This window comes from Neodiprion fabricii, chromosome 2 (genome assembly GCF_021155785.1).
Source record: "Neodiprion fabricii isolate iyNeoFabr1 chromosome 2, iyNeoFabr1.1, whole genome shotgun sequence".
Lineage (NCBI taxonomy): Eukaryota > Metazoa > Arthropoda > Insecta > Hymenoptera > Diprionidae > Neodiprion > Neodiprion fabricii.
The window spans coordinates 1163748-1183966 of NC_060240.1; the positions used below are offsets into that span (position 1 = coordinate 1163748).

Consider the following 20219-nt stretch of genomic DNA (forward strand, 5'->3'; position numbering starts at 1 on the left):
TCTTATAATTTATTAAAATACGAAAAATAAGTACATCGCAACACAGAGCAGGAAGATTCTCTGTCAACGTCGCTTGGTTATCACTATCCATCGTTTCTATTATCAATTAATTGTACACAGCTGAAATAACTGGTATTTGTATTGTTTCACTTACTTACTACCTATGACAATGTTAACGAATTTTGTTTTCCTGAGAAAGTTTTTTTTGCGACATAGGAGCGTATTTACTCTATGCTGACTTAAAAACTATGCTATGGTACATGTTTTTTTACTTTCGGTTGAAAATAATTAGCCTGATTTAAACCGTTTGGTAGGTGATTCATCATTGCCGGCGTCAATCTCGGATTTAACTTCCACACTTGTCGTACTTCCAGTTTGTAGCCAAGAAGCCACCATGCCGGATGAAGACGCTTCGTCTTTCTTCTCCCTGGACAGAATAAAATTAATAAATAATATTAGAAAGCAGGAAATGAATTCGTAAATTACTAAATAGATCTAAACTACTTGAAATTTGTTACGTACCCAATGACGATTGGCTTGTAACAAGAGATGTTATTGAATCGTGAGTCATTCACCCTTGGGTCAACTCGGTGCCATTGAAGAGAGTCTATTGGAGGATGGTGTAACTTTACCAACGCATCCTGCATTGAAACATTTGTGAAGTCCAGCCAATCCTGGATGCAAATAATTAACATTAATGTGTAACAAGCTATTCGTTTTATTTGTCCATTATCTCATTATGATTTGAAAAACATACTGCCACTTCTTCTTCACTCTCCAACACCATGGGAATCCGGTGATGCAGCCATGACGGTATGTCCTCGGCACTGGTAGTTATCATCGAACAACTGTATACTATTTTTTTCTATAAAAAGTTTTCGTTAATTAATAAGAACCTGTTTTAATCTAATCGCTTGGGTATCGTTGAAGAGGTTCCAGAATGATGTCATCAAAGAATTGGGCAACGATCATTAGTGGAGTTTTATAAACTTGTAACAAGATTCAATACCTCTCCCGACAACCATGTGTCGAATATCCCAGGGATTTTTAATAACTTGATTCCTTTCCATCCGTCATTTTCCGACCATTCGGCTTTCCAAGTTTGACGATCTTCAATTTTGACACCTTCATCCTGTTTAGCGTAGATGAAATAAGGTTGCTTGACTCCTTTGACCGTCTGCCTTCTTGTTTTCCATTCGTAATAACCATCGCATACTATCACGCATCGTTGACCGTGTAACAAAGGATGAGAATATACCTTGGATTCAAACAAGCCTTCGCAGCGAGCGTTGTAAGGTGCTACATTGTACTCCCTATAGTCGCCCTGCTAAACAAAGTGAATACAAGGAAAAAAAAATCTTGAATATAGATACAGACACTTCCCAGCAGGCAGTCAGGGTCGTGCGTGTTTGGAAATTTGACCTTGACCCATCGAGGTATAATTCCCCACACCATAGGATGTAGTACTCGTTCCTCCTCAACATTGAAATATCGCCCGGCAACGATGCACGGAAGTATGTCCCTCGGGGCGAGATTATACGAGGGCCAATAGCCAGTTCCAGCTCCGGCATCGCCCGCCTGCCAGCGAGTCCAGCGGTATTTTCCCGCCGAACCTTTATGCGGGCAGGCTTGGCACAACTCCACGGCTTCCAAGGTGCTGAAACAGAATGAGAAACATGTCAAGCAGTGTTGACATCGTATACACCTGCCACAAGTCTGAGTTCTGGAACACCAGGCACTCCGGAACAGCGTCTCATGCGCTACAATTATGCCAATTATTTCAATTAGCCGAGCTGGCGTACCAGAACTTGTTAACAACTTACCATGCAGTACGCCCGCACATCTCGTCCGTTCGACTTTGTTCAACTTCGAACCCGTTTAAAGCAACACGATTCCACTGTCTAGTTCAAAATTGACTTGCCGGCTTAACTTTGACGGCCAAACCGCCGACTGTTTACACTTCATCAATTGCGTTCGAATGGTTCGAATCGTTCCCACGTTTATTTCCAATCTATAATTGTTTAAGCGTTGATTAAATATTGGTAAAGGTAGCAAGCCATGGGTATTATTTTGGCGGTAATGGTAGTTCTCTCTATCTACGGATTCTCTTATGGTTACAATCACAATGTGACAGAGCCGGTAGTTGTAGGGAGTTCTTATATCGAAGCTTGCTGAATCGTTCCTCTACATCTATCTTTCATAATCATCAGTCAATGGTTTAGGATCGATTGGGACGCTACAAATGGCACAATATTGTACTATCAATTAGGCCCCGAAATTTAAGTCACCTTCGAATTGATTCGAACGCTGTGTAACTTTGTCTCGGCTAAATTGATGTAACAATATGCCTTGGTTACATATGCTGTATAAAATCCGGTGGAACAAAGAGTACAATGATTCACTATTTCTGACGATTCGATAATTTTGAGTATAAGCTCTCGTTCGTTAAATGTAAAAATCAGTCAACAGAAGGCAGGTCACGTTCTAATAGCTGAATACGGACATTAGATGTGGCGTCAACCGCTCCTTAAAACATTTTCAAAAACTTCTAAACCGTTCGGTGCAACGACATTTGACACTCCGGGGACAAACATCGTTGGGAAGACCTTAGGCTTGAAGTTGTTCAAGATGGTTGCAAGTACAGAGTTTCTAGACCATTCCAAGTCGCAGTCGAACAATGCGACTGGTCTGGTTTTGGCTGGGAAGGAATTTCAGCATAGGTATATAAATAATGGAATATTATTATCGGTTGTAACCGTCGAAATATATATCTATTATTCATTCTGTCAACTTTATCTAGACAGCATTCGCGGCATGTGTTTACGATAGATTTACTGTACTTTGATGGGTTTCGTGACGTCATAGAATAACAATCGACAGTAGATCGAGCCGCCATCTTGTTTGTCATCGCTCACGACCGAATCTTCTGACGCTGTAAACAATCGTGTATTTTTGTTGCTAGTTCGTTCTATCAGCTGAAAAAACACGCAGAACGGACGGAAATATGAGCGTACATTTGTGATGTGGCACACTCCGTTATTGGCAATGAGTACGAGTGTCGTTATCGGGCGAACAAAATTCGGCGGTTTGATTTGCATCGTATTCGTTCGGCTACCAGTTTGGCCATCTGAAACAGCCTCCTTCAATAAAAATGAGAAGCTGCGAATCAAGTGCTTGCGGTATTTAAAACAGTTTTGTTCGATTTTTGAAACAGTAATCAGTCTGCGCGTGTGACACGATCGTCTTATTCAAGTATACGATGCAGGTGGATTTCGAAGGACGTTTTTAGCGCCAATCGTGGATGACTCCAGGTAATCTCACCTCTTTATTTGTTTATTATGCTATATCTCAGTAAATGTCGATAGATACGACAAAGAACTCCAGTTAAAAACAATGTTGTCACGTTATTAATCAGTTTTGTGATATCTTGATCGGCAACCATCGATGAGAGTCATATTGTGTCTATGCACGCAGTAGAGAATTTTGTACAAATTTAAAGACGTGTGATTTTGAGCAGCTGCGCTTTACGTTTGCGTAAATCTAAATGCCTGCACGCTGGCGTATTCATGTGAAAATACGTGCCTGAGTCTAGGCAACCGGGTCGTACTTTAGTGTAATTTCAGTTGCAGGGATACAGGCGGATTCAGAATACGTACTGAAATTGTAAAAATTGTCAAAAAAATGAAACCTTAGTTTTTCATTACATTGAAGTACACCTGATCTAGTGATCTTCTGTAAAAAATGTTACCGTCGAGCTGATTACACTGTAGCAAAAGCTGAGCCAAGGACAATGTAATTGCGGTAAGACGCCCTACGCGATGAGATCATGATGCGGCATGAGTGAGTCGCATGTTTTCGAAATTCCTGTTTATCTTTTTTTATTTAATGCATAGCATGGCGGTAAAATCCACCGTCTAATAACTGGATAAATTTGTATGGTGTAATGCGTGTCTTTTCCTCAAGTCTGCGCGAATTTTTTTATCATGCTGCTGTTTAAAATTAGCGAAAGTAATATCAAATGAGATAGATTCATTCAAAATCGAGTCACAACATTCAGTGAGCTCACCTCGAAAAGGATCGTCAACCGCCACGCTACCAATCCTAACGCTTTACCGGTTCTTTTCCTTTCACCTATCTCATTGTCCCATGTTCTTGCCTTGTAAGAATGCATTATATCCTTTTCACGAATGTTCGTTTGCATTTACGATTTATTGCACGGCTCGCCAGAAACTCGCAAGTATGTATGTGATTGCCGTTAGATTATCGGCCTAGTCTTCATTAGAAGAAATGTGTTCACCGTGGAAGAATTTCAACTATTTACTGTATCTTCGGAGCTTAAGACCATTACAACACTCCAATGCACCATGAAATTTGGGTTTTTCGTGGCATAAATTAATTTCATGTTCCCCGAATGTGGAAATCTTCGGATAATTACGGTGACGCGATTACGTGTCGTACGTATGATAATGACAGTGTTTTCTAGGCATGCTCTTTCTCAAGAATACAGGAGAACCAACTATACGGTATAAGGTTGTTGTAACGTATCCGTACATTCGTGTATTATGCATAGAACAATAAATGACAATGACAGTAATACAGCATATTGAAAGGTGACCGCGCATGCACTGCGCAGTACCTACCATGCTGCACACGTTTTCATAAACATACCAGTTACTGCAGCGCTCGGATTTCGCTTTGTGTAAGTCAAAGATACGTTTTTTCTCTCAGGTTACGTAACGCAGAGCTTATATGTGTGTATAGAATTTCGTTGTTAGTTTGTTACGCGTGCGACTTGGCGTGCATTCTTTTGTTTCACTATTTCTTTCTTACGTTCTTTCGTTATTCTTCTCCCCCAATTCTTCTCACTATGTACCTAACAAAAGATCCCTGCAGCTTGATATCTCAAGTGCTCGTGTTGTCGTGATGGGAATATAAACATGCAGTCCGTTCCGAGTGCGGCATGCTAGATTACAGGGCCGTGCCAAGGGCTCTCTATCGCAAGCAGAGATAATTCGTTCGACCATGAAATGACGAAGTTACGCACAAGTTCAAACACATTTGTGCATAGCATAATATATAGGAGTGTGTCATAAATCAGCTCGCCATGATGCAGGTAATGATCGAGGTATTCAAATTTCTTAACGAGTTTACATTTGCATAAATTGCAATTCTCATTTCTTCATCACTAATTATATTCGTCCAGATATATTACACACTTTCCGAGTGTGATTGTTTGAGCGACCATAAAAAGGTGTGCATTGATCATGAGTTATGTCCGCGTTGCGTTACCAAATATTTATGGCACAGTTGCCGTGGGTTTTTTTCCCCGATATGCCAAAGTGCTGGCAAGCTGCATATGCGTGCAGTTTATGATTTGCGCTTGAAAATAGAAGGAAAGAGATGATGAAAAAATGGACGCGTTATCCCCTAGCTATCACGCCTCGAGGAATCCCCTTCCCAAGCAGCTTTTCAAGCCCTCCATAACTCCGGGAAGCTTTGAGAGCTACTCAGCCGTAATCGCACGTTTGAAACTCGGCGCCAGACTGCGACTTTTCAACCGCAGAGAGGCCGCAGTCAGAAGCGGTAGAGAAGCGGGCCCATCTTGAGGAATTCCTTACCGTCTGAGGGGCAATTGTGAGATTTTTTTCAAGACTAGTCGAACCCCATCGAAAATCCGAAAAATGAGATATTTCGATGGGACCTGACGCAGAACGATCTGTTCGCCACCAGGAAACGACAGGCAGGATCAGAGGGTTGAGTCAAACTAGGGCGATTTTGAATACCGACACGCGGAGGGAGGGATAGAGGACGCATAGTTTCTGCATCTCGTCATTATCTCTTCGTTTTGGAGGGCCTCCCGTAGGAGTTCTCAGCGAGTAGGCATGCCGCGTATGCGGCGCTGACAAGGATCGAAAAGCGTGGGTTCCCGGTTCTCAGCTTTATTCACAAGCGCAGCGCTAAGCGTTTATTGCCCCGTGGACATAGGCGGGGAGGGGGATCGACTTTTAAATGAGTTCGATTAAAATGCAGGGACACGCGCGCGGTGCAGAGACCAAGAGATAGGTGCGCTTGTATTCACGCTTTCACGAGGTCTGACGCATTACAAATCCACATCTTCCTTGCGAGATGGGCGCGAAGCTGTGAGCATAAATGACGGAGCGAAAACCTGAACATGATTTCTGTAAATCGATGTGTTGAGAAACCTACGCGACTCGCGGTGCGGAGAAAGGTTATCCTAGCTGCTCAGGGTGACTCAAGTCGGCTGTTCGAGAAGAAAAAAGAAGGAGAGAGAAAAAAAATTGTCCGAAGCGAATCGTAATGGGCCACACGGAGCGGCTGTTCGATGAATGAACGCCTAGTGTGGCAGCGATTGCTCTTCCGTGACGATTCAGAGCCACTTGATTCTCGCCTAGATTGAGACACAAATAAGATATTAAAGAATGGAAGGTGAGGCTGCTCAAGGTGGACCAGTCGGCTGAGAACTGTCCAGTAGCCTCCGGTGGGCGCTGTGCGTTGGGCACCGACTGTACGTGAATGGCGCTCGCCGAGTGCTGTATTCCCGACGTTTGTGTACCTGCGTAGGTGTAGACGTGCGCAGAGTGTGTGCCGAGTTGAGCATATAGCCAGACAGGTGATGTTCGAGATAATTTATACGCCTCGTATGCTTGCGTAAGAACATTGTTCAGGTGATAGTTTCGTCTTAACGGTTGTATTCAAATGACATTTCGAGAATACCCTGAAACATCCGTTTATAGTCCGAAATGTTGAGCGATAAAAAATTCACGTACATTCTCGAAAGCCACGGAATTTCAACGATCCTTTGCACTTGGAGCAAATTATCTTTAAGTGTAATTCCAAAACTTGGCTCGCGGGACCTGGAATATCAGTTCAAAAATCGAGTAATTCGATTTTTCGATAAAACTGAATGAGTAAATTTTCTCTATCAGTCGCCGAGAGCGTGGTTTACGCATGAAAATTGAAGTATCCAGTCGGGAAAGGTCCGAAAATTGGATCGAAAAACGCGAGGTGAGACCCAGATGGCGCTGTTGTACCTAATGAACCCGGCAGCGAGGTTTCAATGACTAATATCTTCACCCAGGCGCCAGTTCTTACCAATCGGCGGAAAAATTCGAGTAAACAAAATACCGTTGAAGTATTTCTTCGGTCGACGCGATTCTTCACAATTTCCTTCATCAGCGATGCGGGGCATGTTTGTGTAACTCGTGTGGGTGTACGGGACACGACATTGTGGTAGTTGGAAGGCGTTTGGAGGGGCCCGTTAGCTCGCTCCTCTTTCCTCGGCCCTCCGTCCTCTTTCCTCTCTACTCTTTCCTCGGTCCTCAGTCCTCCGTAGTTACCGGCAACCGCGGAACGTTCAGTCGTCGGAGCGCCTTCGAAGCCGCGACGAATTTTAACGGCTCGCGTCCCGTCGAGCAATCAACTTTCAGTTTCAACTTTTCATTTCAAAGTGTCACAGAGCTCTTTCTCCAAATTTTCTATCGTGAATTTTAATTAAAACTGCGGTGTCACGCACGGTCAGAGTGTTCACAGCTAATTATACACCAAAAATAATTTCGACCAAGTGTACAAACAACGTTTGATACTGCACTTGATGCACAGTGCGTTGCTTGACGGGTTTTCGATCATCGATTCCGTGAAGAAAAAATTATAGGTATAAATTATTGTACACGCATTGTGAGATTATATACACGGTATGGGATTATTGTCACAGGTTTTTGTTTTCACTCATATGAATGGAAATCTGGGTTTTTATTATATACCGCGTTACCGCATGCGATTCGTCAGACTTTTGTGACGTGTGCATTTATACGTACGTACCTATATAGGTGCACGGATATACCTATGTAAGTATATATAGAAGCCAATGTGTACGGATGAAAAAGCGAGGCGCGTTTCGGAGCGCGTGCTGCGTTGAATCGGAATGCAGCCGGCGACGTAATGAACGTGGGTATAGCATACCCAAGTTTAAGCGAGTGTACGGAAATAAATATATGCATATACATACGGACCTCGACATATAGATGTGTAAGTGACAATATTCTGAACCGTACTAGCTATTATACCAGACAAGTATTTTGCACCGTGTAGTGTGTGTGTGTGTATACAACGTATGATGTAAGTGTAGACAATACGTACTATTTACTTTTAGAAACAGAATGAATAAAGGATAAACGTCTCTTGGTTCGAAATAAATGAATAAAAGAAGGTGAAAGACGGAAAGAGAAAATAACTCTTTGAACAAACGGTGTTTGGTTACAGTAGATGCGTCTGTCACGCGGAACGGGTTTATATTTATCACTTCTTTCATAACCTTACGTCTATGTTATAATTGGAGGAAATTTAAAAGAAAAAACCGGACTCGCAGAAAATGACGTTTAGGAATCAGGGATAGCATCCGACTTGTACAGCGTCATGTGCGATTTTCCGAATTTATTCGAAAAGACCGTTTCGTTGACAATCTGCCAATTCCCATTATACCTACGGAAGTAGACGTACATACGTATACGTATATCACGTATATATTAGGGTCCCTCGTTTTTTATCTTTTGTTTCAAAGGTTTTATTCAAAAAATTTGTGACAAATGTTGAAAAAACAATTGTTGTAAAACCGGGAAGGGGTAAGAAAATATTTAGACGTAGCTACCAATCATTGTGATATTTTTTATTTACTTTTACGTGTACACTTTACGGACTATATGTATAACTATACATCCTGACCTGTTATACATATAAACACTGCGAATATACGTACTCGAATTTGGCGTTGTTCTGAATTTTCTTGATAGAGTTAATTGCAACAGTTTTACATTCGTCTTTAGGCAACACCGAGCCACGTTAAATTGAGAGTGAAATTTGAACAGTGTCACGTTAAGACCAATAAATGCAAAACACACGTACAGATCTGTAAGTTTGTGCAATCGCTGTTGTCTTCAGGCTCCACACAGCAATGTTTGAATGCGCAGATTTTTGACCTCTCCGTGCAGCGCTAAGTGTCCGGAAGCGTTTCGCGTTGGCGCTGGATGTAGCTCGTTTCCCAATTAAGGTCGGAGAATCCAACAGCGGCTAAGTGCGCAACGCGTGGTCCTCCTCGTCCCACACGATGAGAAAACGCGGATACAGTATATACGGCGATAATCGCGGTGAAAAACCGTCGAGATTATCGGTCTCCGTCTCTTCCTCGAAAATGGAAGCAGACAGCAGCCGAGGGAGAGCGATATTCAGCTCGCGCTTCACTCCCTGTAAAGTATTTCTGGGATTCCGGGTGACGGATTGTTCGCGCACGTGGCCCGGGCACGTGGCTTTTAGATACGTCACCGTCGATGCTGGCTGCGACTATTCGAGGCGTGTGTCGCACCTACGAACATGGATCAACCTGACCGTCGGCTGGTTCGCTTTGTTTGGTAGGAAAGCAGCAATATACGAGAAAGCTTCCGTTTATAATTGCCAGCATCCATCACTCGTCCCGGTGCCGTTCGTCATTCCGATCCAATCCATCTCTCGGAAGCACAGCGGATGCAACGCGCGCCACAAATTTATATTATATCAATGAAAATGTCCCTGCGAGTTATCTTGGGAGATGGAAAAATCATTTAGAATCAAAAATCGACCATTAACGGGCAACGTCAGTGTAAAAACAAAAGAAAAGCGCTTTCTTGATCACTTTTTTTTTTTTGCTGGAAGAAAAGGTAGTCTGATAATAATATTTAAGGGAGTTGTTAGGCATATATTTAAGTATAGTACAAAAAATTACTATCAACAAACGTTTAAAAATGGCTACTCTGTAACTGGTGCAAATTTGAATGTAGAAAAAGAACTGTTCAATCTACACGACTATAGCTAGATAAATGCGTGGGGGATTTTTAAAATATTTATTTTTAGGTAATTGGTGAATATTTGAATGAAAATGTTCAATTTGAGACCACAGAAGGTCACTTATTTGTTGATAAATAATGTTCAAATTAACTTATCGAAAATTCCATACGCGTTTCTATAGCTATTAATATATCGATCGAGTGATTTTTTTTCCAAATTTGAATTTGCATCAGTTACACTGCACGCCGCATGTCTCGCGAGAATGGCTATGGAAACATTCTTATCTCATTATCGTTTCTTCTATCCCGCCCCCCCCCCCCCCCCACCAAAAAAACCAATTGTGCATTTTTTAATGTTTTTACAACGGTTTTACACCTGAACACAGATTATTTCCAACAGTGCAACTTCGCAGCAATCTCAAGTCGAAGATAACGAGCGGAGAAGGGGTGGGGGCAGATAATGGGGATCAGGGGCAGGAAAGAAAGATGACGAAGAGGACGAAGATGCAGCTACAGGCGAAGATTCCGCACCGGTACAAACCGGGTAGTACCGGAAATTTCAATGGTCTTTAGCCGGGTTCTATCAGCTTTTCGGAATAAGTAACGGGGCTGGTTACTTGTTAACCGCGAGGCATCATCGGCCAACTCCTCGACGCGACGCCTTCCGAAAATAAAAATAGCCCCTGAACTGCACTGGAAGCAGGAAGCTTGAAGCGCTCGACGCCGGCTGCAGCACGGAATGACATCGGATATGCGTGCGCAGCAGCCCCTTCGGGGTGCTTCGCTGCCGACGGGGGATGTCCTCGACTCCGTTAACGGAGACGGGGGTCAGTTTGTCCCGCGCAGTCGACCAGTCAGTTTCTACGACAATTTCAAGGTGAGGATTGAATACTTCGCAATTGCGCTCGGTTGTGTCGAGTTGACTCGTAAATTTTGAAATTCGAGCCACTTCCGATGTAACGATTTAAAAGCAAAGGAGGGCGGTCGAAACGGGAAGATACGATGTAAGCTTGTAAAAAAATATCACTTTTTATTCGCAATTCAAACAAAAGTTCACAACGTGTTTTTGAAAGTGTTTTTGATACGCGGATTCGCTGGTTATTTTTATTTTTTATTTTCTTTTGGGTTTGAAAAAACCTGTTGAAACTGTGACTGTCATCCTGGTTTCCAGAGTTAAAGTTATCGAGAAACAGGGAGAACGAAAGCAAGACGAAGCATGTTTGTTCGAGTCTGAAACTTCGGAACGTGTTTCATGTTTGGAGAAAATATTTTAAAAACAGAAATTGTGCTTTGAGAATTATTAATTTCATTAAAGACGTAGAGAGTGTCGGTCGAGTTTCGCGCCGAAAACAATAACAACGAATTTAGAGACTAGCCGAGTGTTGTTTTCGACTTTCTATATCGAGCAATTCGTGTACACAACATCAAAAATAAAACACGTCACAGGTTAAAACGATACACGCTAATGAAAACCCAAACACCTCGTTAAAATGAAAATCGTTTCTCGATTTACAGGACGTGCCAGTGATGCCGCCGTGCGTTTCGTCGGCCGTCAGCGCGGGGAATTTGAATCAGGTTGTACGAGACGACGGGTCGTTATTGCCGATGTCGCGGAACAGTCGAGTGAGCAGCGCGGTCAGTGCCGGAAATGTGACAAGGATCCACAGCCCAAAAGTGATCGGTAATATAAAATGAGAGTGAATTTCGTAGCGTTGACGTAACGATTGATTATTAGGAAAAATCATTATTTCGCAACAGCAGAATCGTCTCAAATCGGGTAATCGATTGTTTAAAAAGCAGAGTGCGTTCAGATTTTGTAAATTAAACTCCTTTAAAGTCGTTCTAAATTTTCAGAGCAATGATTTTAGTTTCAATATTTCGTTACGTTAACGTACTTAAGCCCCGTCCGGGACTCATCGTCAGGGTCCGCTAAATACACATGAATCGCAAATCTCGATCACTACGCAGGTGCCGTGTCGACCGGGCATATCGGGAAGATCTTCCGCCTCGAAAAGGAAAAGGGGGACCCTCAGCTCGGGCGTGCGCCTTCTATGGCGACCTGCCTGTCGACGACAGTTCCGGTAAACCTGACCACCTCGCAGATCGCTGGCCGACACACACCCACCCGGAACTCCCTCAGGCACAGCCGGATGATCGTGATGAACAGGACAGGAAACGGTGAGTGTACCGACGTTCCCATGGTGAAAGTGAATTCTACGATTTTCTACTACGAATTTTTAGGAAATTTGAGACATTTCGTACGGAAACAATTTTTTCTACAAAATTGTAAATTATTTCCATAGTTTCTCATTTTCAGTAAAAAATGTACAAGATACTAAAATCTTTCACGAAAATTCATAATTCTTTACGAAAAACTATGCATATTTACAATTTTGAAAGAAATAATACGGAATGTTAAAATTTCTTTAAAAATTCGTAATAGTAGAAATTTTCACCAGGGTCGGGATCGCTGGAGTGTGCAGTTTTCGCTTTGCGGAATAATCGGAAAATCTCGAAGGTCGTATAGGGTTTTCACTTAAAGGGAACGAATTAGGTCCGACGGTCGTGACGTGTGACAAAGCAGTTCTCGGACTTAGGTGTGCACAATGAGTCAAGCGATTATTGTTTGCAGCGGATATTTGCTTATGATGTAACGTCCTTCTGGGAAGGATAACAGGATATCGGGACTTTTGTGGTATCACGATCCGTATTCTCTCAGCCACGAGTAATTAGTCATCGTGTGCGCCCGATTGCGGATGCATCACGTTGTTTTACCATTAGGCATTAATTAGAGTCAAACCCCAGGCGATCCATGCAAGTGATTTTGTACAACGAACGGAGGAAGACAAACACTTGGAATATATGCACGATGATGAGTTGGGGCACACGCGTACGATTAGCTGGAAACAACAACCCAGAGAATGCAATAACACTCGTCGAAAACAATAAGCGACGTATACCGCGCATTCCTCGGATCGAAGGAAAAGTGCCAGTTACATGCCTCTGCGTGTGTCGTGGGCCAGACTAACCTGAATCAGGTAGAAGAAACCGACGACTCGAATCGTATTGCTTTCCCAGGTAGCAGACTTACCCAGAGGCTGACCATTATTCGACTAAAAAAGGACGACGTTCTAGCCAATCTATTGTTGGCAAAAGATAGACTATTTTTTAGTGGCTATAAATCGTCGAAAAACGACTTAAAGTTGGCATGTGGTATACTTCGTGTTCACGAATGTCTTCTGAAATACCAAGTGTAAGGCGATTCGACCGGACAACCCGGTGTCACTTCATTCCAGTTACCACTGGAAAGTCAAGTGAAAAGTTTTGGATGTTTCTCGGACAAATGATCGTTTATGCGAGCGCATTCGTGTGCCGAATGAACGTCAACGTTTGATGGCAGTTAGACTGACTGATCGCTATCTCATACTTGTCGAAAGTTGACTATTAGTCCACGTAATTAGCCAACTTGCAAATTATTGCCTTTTCGTCTTGACTGCTCGCAGCCGACTGAAAACCTAATAATAGTTGACGGCGGATGTTGCTTTTACCATGACATTTCAAAAGACACTCGCGCACTCTTACTCAGTGTACACTCAACGATAGGCTCATAATATGCCTATTCCCAGTTGACTTGAAATGATTGACTGAGAATTTCTGTCGGTATTAAGTCAACTAACAGCCAACAGTATGCTATCTGGGTTTGACTTTCTATTATAGTAGAGAAAAGCGGAGAAACGGAGAATTTCCATGTCGATTCTTTGTTATTCATCTCGCTTTGGTGACAAAAAATGTAATATTTTGTGTACAGCAAACCGTGTAAATTGTTCATCCTCGACATTACTGTTTGCGTACTGCAATTAGTTTACGGTGAATGACCAATAGAATGCAGCATAGGCACTAACCGAGCGACTAATTACGTTCGGGAACCGAAGCCAGTCGAGCAATTAGGGAATCGATGTGAAACGAAACGAGACGACAAATCGTTGTACTCCCCAGTTCGGTTCGCACAGCTTGCTCCAATTTTCAAAGACTGATCGTGTAACCCAGCCAGGTGTGACTGAGCACTTTTCTTCTACGTCTGTATTCTTTGTCAGCTCGATGCTTCGCCACATCTGTTGTACCTTTGATGAAATTACTTGAAAAATCTGATATATACGTAGTCAGAGCTAATGCCCTTATATTTTACTTTTACGAGTATCCTACGACACGTGGTTGTTAATACCGAAATGAACTTTATTCGTCACCTGAACTCCTCGCCAAGGCGTCATTAGCCTCGAAGGGTACGGGTGTAATCGTTTATTAACTATTCGTTACTCGCTTGGCGCGTGCGCAAATGGTGTTGACAAACCCTTGCGCACTAATTAGGTCGTCGTGGAATGTTTACGTCGGTATAATTAGCCATTGCGTGTTGACTAGCTGATCAAAAGCGACAACTTTCTCCAACTAAAACCGACGTTCCATGCACCTAGCACATTATACTTTCAAGAAATTGTTAGCCGACGAGTTTCTTGATGATAATGAAACCGATAATGTACGTTGAATCAATTTTAATATACGCACGATATGTATGGAAAAACACGCGAGGAGGATTTATTAGTCCGCGGTGTCAGACATGCGGGACGATAATTCAGAAGGACTGATGGAGATAATTATACATCTTGGTATCCGTTCTAAACTCTTTAAAAAATCGTGAGTACGGATCTAGATACGTCGAGAAAAATGGACTGGCACAGAACACGTGCTTCTGCTTGCATGTGGTTGTAGTTGCTGCTTCTGAATGCATGTTAGGTATATATTTTAAGCACCGCCTTAACTGGCACCGTAGCACACTTGCTTTCCATTTCAATTTCCGTGTCATCAGTCTCCCCAGCACCTCCCAAAGAGCTAAGGGAACGAATCAGGCTTCCGTTTTTTCAAACGTATTTTTAACAATTTTTTCCCCTGTATTGTCCGAGTGAAAAGGTTCCTTCGTTTCTGGACTTGTACTACAGATACTCTTTGGCGATCAGTCACGGAAGATTAGAGTCTACAGCGCTTTGGCAATAGTGGATCTTAAGTATTGATCATCGAAAGCGACCACGATTGTTTAACCTGTAGACCATAGATCAGTCTCTTCACGATTAGACACAATAGAGATTGTCCTCCTGAATTTTCCTGATCCGCATTGTATTGTTGTATCCGATATTAATCGACACTTGGCACGCAAAAGGAACAATAAGGTGGTAGTGGAATCCTGCGGCGATGATTAGACCTCGTTTTCATCACTCGTAGCGTTGAGACCCCATCATAGGAAACGGCACCTGACCTGATCAGCGGGTGTACCGTGTCATGGAAGGTATTATTTGAAGAAACTGTTTTCGTGCGAGCTTTGCTCGTGCGTAGTCGTGTCGTTTGCTCTCCTCCTTGGGCGGAAATTTCCATTGTTTGAGGACAATGGAACTCCTTCAAATTTTCACCCCTCTTGATAGAGTGTGCAGGTATCCTCTGTAACTTACCTACCTACAAAACTTCCCGCAGGTATTATATCCACAACCGAAGCGTAAATTTTACATCGTCGCCGCCGTGTGGTTAACACAGCCTGCAGGTGGACAGCAGCGCGGTGTGTACAATTAACCTGACGGCTAATGGACGTTACGTCGTACCCATATTTGTAAACCGAGTAAGTCGCTGGACTGCCGAGGAGTTGCAGCGAGAAACTGGGTCCTACTATCCGTACAAGGCAAGGACGGATCGACCAGATTCTCTGGCTGTCCCTGCCTTTTCAAAGACCGCGAGGCCTGATCGCGAGGCATTTCATGATTTCACAGTGCTCAATTAAATTAGAAACTCCCGAGAAAGGGACTGATATAAAAGTGCGATATATCACGTGTTTGTTAAATACTTCATAATCTGGCATCCTTGACCCGACGACGTGATTCTCAATTCTCGTTTCAGAAGTAATGCGTAAATAATATGAAGTGATATCGCTGGCTAATCTTAAGATGCGAAAGGTCACGTACACATCGTGTGGTGAAATATACGGTTGACGTATGTTTTGGAAACTTGATGACTGCACCTCCATCTTGATCCGCGCGGTTTTACCGCTCTTCGAAAAACGACGAAGTCGTGAATTCCATTAACCCGAGCCTCCTCATCAACAGCTCCACGGAAATCCTCCCAGCCAACGCTGCTGGTGCACCGGGTGCTCGCCAGGTGTCTGGCCGCAGTTCAATTGATCCTTGGTATGGCAGTCACGTCGTTGGCGCTTTGGTTTCTGGTGTGGGCGCCAAACCTGCCGATAACCGATATCCCCTACTGGAGTGGAATCCCCGTGAGTATGAATGTCTGCTGCATCCAGTGAACCGAGCGAGTAATAAATATCCGTCTATGTGTCAACCACAGCTCCTGCTCTCCGGATGCTTCGGATCTCTTCTGCTGTGCTGCTTCAGAAACGAGTATACCGGCTCGAGTCATGGATTTTGCATATCTTCGGCGAAGGTGAAATGAAATTGACGCTCCGTGTTAAGGGGTTATACCTAATCAGGAGGCCGACAAAAGCGGTTTTTCAAGGATTTTTCAAGAAGAGACATTTCAATTTGTTAATATAAAAATTTATATTCATATTGGGGTGGCATTGAACTTCATTCTGATGCTTTTTATTTGTAAGAATAATGATTTTTTTTTTTTTTTTGAGAAAACTGTGTTCAAACTTTCACAAGCACTTTCAAACACTCCGGGGCGTCTTTGCAAATGTGCGCGTAACTTCGAGAATACTTGTCGGAGTGACATGAAATTTTCTGTGCATGTACTTGAATGTATGTACATTACGAAAATGAATTTTAAAAACGAAAACCGAGTCTTGAAAAATCCTGACTAGGTATAACCCCTTATTGAGTGGCGCACAGATTGTCCCATACCTGAGTAATGAGTATACTTCTCGTCCGGAGGAAATTCATCCTCTTCTCACCGATTTCAGGTCCTCAGCGTCTTCTTGTCGGGACTCGCAACTCTGGCGGGTATCGTCGCCTGCGTGTCTTCCTCCATGCATCTCGCCCGTTTGGCCCGTACCGATTGCACCCCTCGCGACCTGAATGAAACTTGCTCGTGTCGTCCCCGAGGCGATTTCACCGTCGTTCCTGAACCGATTCTTCGGTACGTCGACCTCAGCTGTCCAGAGGTCGAGAGCATCCTGGCGATACTTTTGATATTCTCGGCGACTTGCAACGGCCTCGGCGCCATTATCGCTGGGTGGTACTGCTACCTTCATTGGAGCACGACGGATTCCAGAGACAACAGGAACAAGTACACCCAGGTCAGAACCGGCCCTGCGCCAGGCCGCATCCTTAATAGGCCCATTTACAATCCGAATTTGAACGGACGATGACTGAGAGAAACCAATGCGTGAATTTTATTTGATTCATCGATTATTTTTCATGTCTCTGACGCAATTTTACTCTTCGCGACGTATGAAAGAGAAAGATTTGAAAAAGAGAAGACGGACTTTGGTCGTTATGGCTCGCACATTGACTCTATGCTTATACCGTAGTTGCATTTTCCAGGATATACGGTCATGTATTTATAAGTTATTTTTTTTCGATACGGAGTGGGATAAAATTAACTTGATGTAACATGATTTTGTAAAACAAACGTCATACCTCATATCTTAAGATTATTTAACCAGTTTTAAAACAATTTGCTCGTTGCGAATGGATTTTTAAATGATTTAAATTGATTCTGGCGTTAAAGCCAGAGTTATCTTATCTTTCTTGAAGGGGGGGAGGGGCTAAACTACTCCACGCATTATACCTTATACTGATGGACCAAATACTGTTATGAATTATCTTCAAAGTTAATGGTATTATGTGGTAATTATATTCTATTTTTATCCCGTGGTAGTGTGTACCTAATTACATGTGTAACTGTTAGGTATAGTTTTGAAGTTTTAACTAGATTGAGGTGTTTTCATAAATGCTCATTATAGGTATTAGACTGGTTTCCACAAGCAATATCTCTTGAACAAAGCTAAGGAAATTTTGTTGTTTTGGTCGTTATTCTAAATTCTTATTTTTGAATTCTGTTTATCACTTCGAATCTCTGCAGTTAGTTACGTGCCCGGTATATCTATATAAATAATTCGTACACGTTTACATTTTAGGTGTGTGTATGTAAAAGGGTAGTTATTGTAACGCTTCCTTGAATGCGTAAGATTAAATGGCAGCTCAATAATATGTTTAACGTAATTATATTTAGAAAATACTTTATTATTTAAAAGAGACAAAAAAAATGTCGATACTCGGCGATATAAGTATTCGTATACTAGTAATGTTTTGTTTTTCATAACTACGTTAGACTCATAATTACATATTTTATACATATAGTACAGTATAAAGCAATATTTTGTTCTTCATATTTATAGAAATTAATCAAACAGAATTGACAACAATAGTTTATTTATCTTCTTTTTTTCTTCGTATACATTAAAACAAGAAAACACACTGGTAAGAACAGAAAGTCAACATTTTCTTTTCCTCAGTCGTTTCCTTATCTTTATTTATATGATTACTTATTTATACGTTATTTGAAATCTTTTTTGTTCTGACTCACTCATCAGTAATTCAAATATCTCTTTTAAAATGCTGGCCGCTCTGCTGGCCACTCCGCAACGATGTAACGTTTTTCTTTGGTGTTAAATCGAACAATTAACACTTTCCATCAGATTTATTCATTACCATTACAGTGTACTATAGGTATGTAAAGAAGGACTATTGTACCGTTATACGTATAGCACCGATCTACTAGCGATAAAAAGAAAAGAGAAAACAAAACTAACCGATAAAAAATTTCAACAATCTTTAAATGCAATGGACTTTCCTTACCATTAAATATGTCAAATATACATCTAAATTTAAAAACATGTGAACGTAATTAAAAATACATTAAAAATATTGCAGCCTGCGGGTAACAAAATCATTCGTCAAGCTACATATACGAGGAGGTTCAAAACATTGAACGATTTCTTCGCAAATCACGTATATAAAAATGACTATGTACAAATTTAAATATAAAAGGAATACGGAACATGTAAGTTTCCCACAAGGCGTTATGAAACTAATCGCGTTCATAACATGTCAGTCAATTTCACGATCGTAATGATAATAATTGAAGGTTAACTGTAATTTTAATTGGTTCCATTATAATCGCTGCAAGGGCAAGATTTGTAAGGCACTGAGGAAGCTCTTGGATTGAAGTTAAGGCAGCAAGCGAACCTTGATTATATACCTACAACGAGGAATATCTTGAAGGAACTAATTCAAGGGTCCATCAGGTTAACCGCGGATGGGCGAAGGTTCAGCTGGTACTCCCCGAACAACATTGCTGCCAACCAACGGTACTCTTCGCCCTTCAACGCTCCAGCAAGGGTGTAACCGAAGAAGGGAGTCTCCTTGCACCTGAAAATAATACAGGATTTCAGGTTTTTTTTTTGAGCGTGCTTTATTCTACAAATCATTTCGGTACTATTACAATAATTAGGTACTTGAAATATGTTGAGTGTCAAATGATGTCTTACCTGTTGGGCTTTCCGTTCTTCGTGATAAACGTGATAGACCACCTGGGTAAAGAGAGAAATGAATCAAAATTTTAAGTTATTCTATAAAAATTGCTCTCCAGTTCTGTGACCTGTTCTCGACAGTAAACGATATTCAAGTATGTAACTTGTCCGGGTCGCATCAGAACTCAAGAATCTACTGGCTATACATTCTCAACCAAAATTGAGTCTCATCGATAACATTGAAGAGAACGGAAATTTTGAAAATAATGAGATTTTCAAAAAATTCATATGTATTCAGAAAAACCAACGAATTCATTTCATATAACGAAAAAACACATTCCGTGAAAAGTTGTTAAGCAATTTATTGCTAACTTCTGGGCATTGTTATTATTCAAATTTAATGTTCGTATCATCTTTATTGCGGTCGAATTTTTTCCGATTTTTATCTTGTCACAAAGTATACAACATTGTCGACGAGACTCACTTTTGGTTGAGAATGTATAGCCAATACATCCTTAATCTGACATGTCATTCCGCTTACCCCATCTGCGGATTGCGCTTCGATTCGTGACCCAGGTACCAAACGATGTCCTCGATTCTCCACTCGTGGAGTTTCGTCGCGCACATTTTGTCCTTGTAGCAGCAGAGCTTGGCTTGGCTGAACTCGAACAAGTAGTTCTTGAAATTCTTAGTCTTGTTATCAGCAAACTTGAGCTCTCCGGATATCGTCATTGGTGGGTTCACCTGCAACGCCACAAACAATCGATATGAGGAAAAAACGCAATCAGCTTCCAGTCCGGCTATCTGGCAGTCCGCAACGCGCACACGGCCCGATGACTGATGTAACACTCGCGTAT

General features: G+C 42.0%; 3 protein-coding genes across 8 annotated transcripts in view; 1 reads left to right on the plus strand and 2 right to left on the minus strand.

Annotated features, from left to right (window-relative positions):
- On the minus strand, positions 1 to 7266 carry LOC124175372 (abasic site processing protein HMCES). Of its 3 annotated transcripts, XM_046555572.1 has the most exons (7): positions 7147 to 7266; positions 1824 to 2011; positions 1423 to 1657; positions 1010 to 1327; positions 758 to 865; positions 523 to 674; positions 1 to 427 (listed from the first exon to the last, which is right to left on the minus strand). In XM_046555572.1, exons 2-7 carry the CDS (start codon positions 1841 to 1843, stop codon positions 289 to 291), a joined length of 972 nt encoding a protein of 323 aa, XP_046411528.1. In that variant the 5' UTR covers positions 1844 to 2011; positions 7147 to 7266; the 3' UTR covers positions 1 to 288. The 3 variants fall into 3 exon arrangements, with proteins under 3 accessions (XP_046411528.1, XP_046411531.1, XP_046411530.1); XM_046555575.1 differs by lacking the exon at positions 7147 to 7266 and having other exon boundaries at positions 1453 to 1657; positions 1824 to 2156; XM_046555574.1 differs by lacking the exon at positions 7147 to 7266 and having other exon boundaries at positions 1010 to 1324; positions 1824 to 2154.
- Positions 6480 to 18669, plus strand: LOC124175364. 4 transcript variants are annotated; one of them, XM_046555550.1, is made up of 7 exons: positions 6480 to 6631; positions 10234 to 10710; positions 11349 to 11514; positions 11802 to 12011; positions 15974 to 16143; positions 16215 to 16310; positions 16789 to 18669. In XM_046555550.1, exons 2-7 carry the CDS (start codon positions 10573 to 10575, stop codon positions 17194 to 17196), a joined length of 1188 nt encoding a protein of 395 aa, XP_046411506.1. In that variant the 5' UTR covers positions 6480 to 6631; positions 10234 to 10572; the 3' UTR covers positions 17197 to 18669. The 4 variants fall into 4 exon arrangements, with proteins under 4 accessions (XP_046411506.1, XP_046411508.1, XP_046411505.1 ...); XM_046555552.1 differs by lacking the exon at positions 6480 to 6631 and adding an exon at positions 6704 to 7026; XM_046555549.1 differs by lacking the exon at positions 6480 to 6631 and adding an exon at positions 7373 to 7672.
- LOC124175341 overlaps positions 18406 to 20219 on the minus strand; it is an 11932-nt gene continuing 10118 nt past the window's right edge. The window contains exons 8-10 of the mRNA XM_046555472.1: positions 19904 to 20106; positions 19381 to 19422; positions 18406 to 19261 (exon numbers count right to left, since the gene is read on the minus strand). Of these exons, the coding sequence (XP_046411428.1) occupies positions 19123 to 19261; positions 19381 to 19422; positions 19904 to 20106 (384 nt within the window). The 3' untranslated portion in view covers positions 18406 to 19122. The remainder of the gene's footprint in view (positions 19262 to 19380; positions 19423 to 19903; positions 20107 to 20219) is intronic.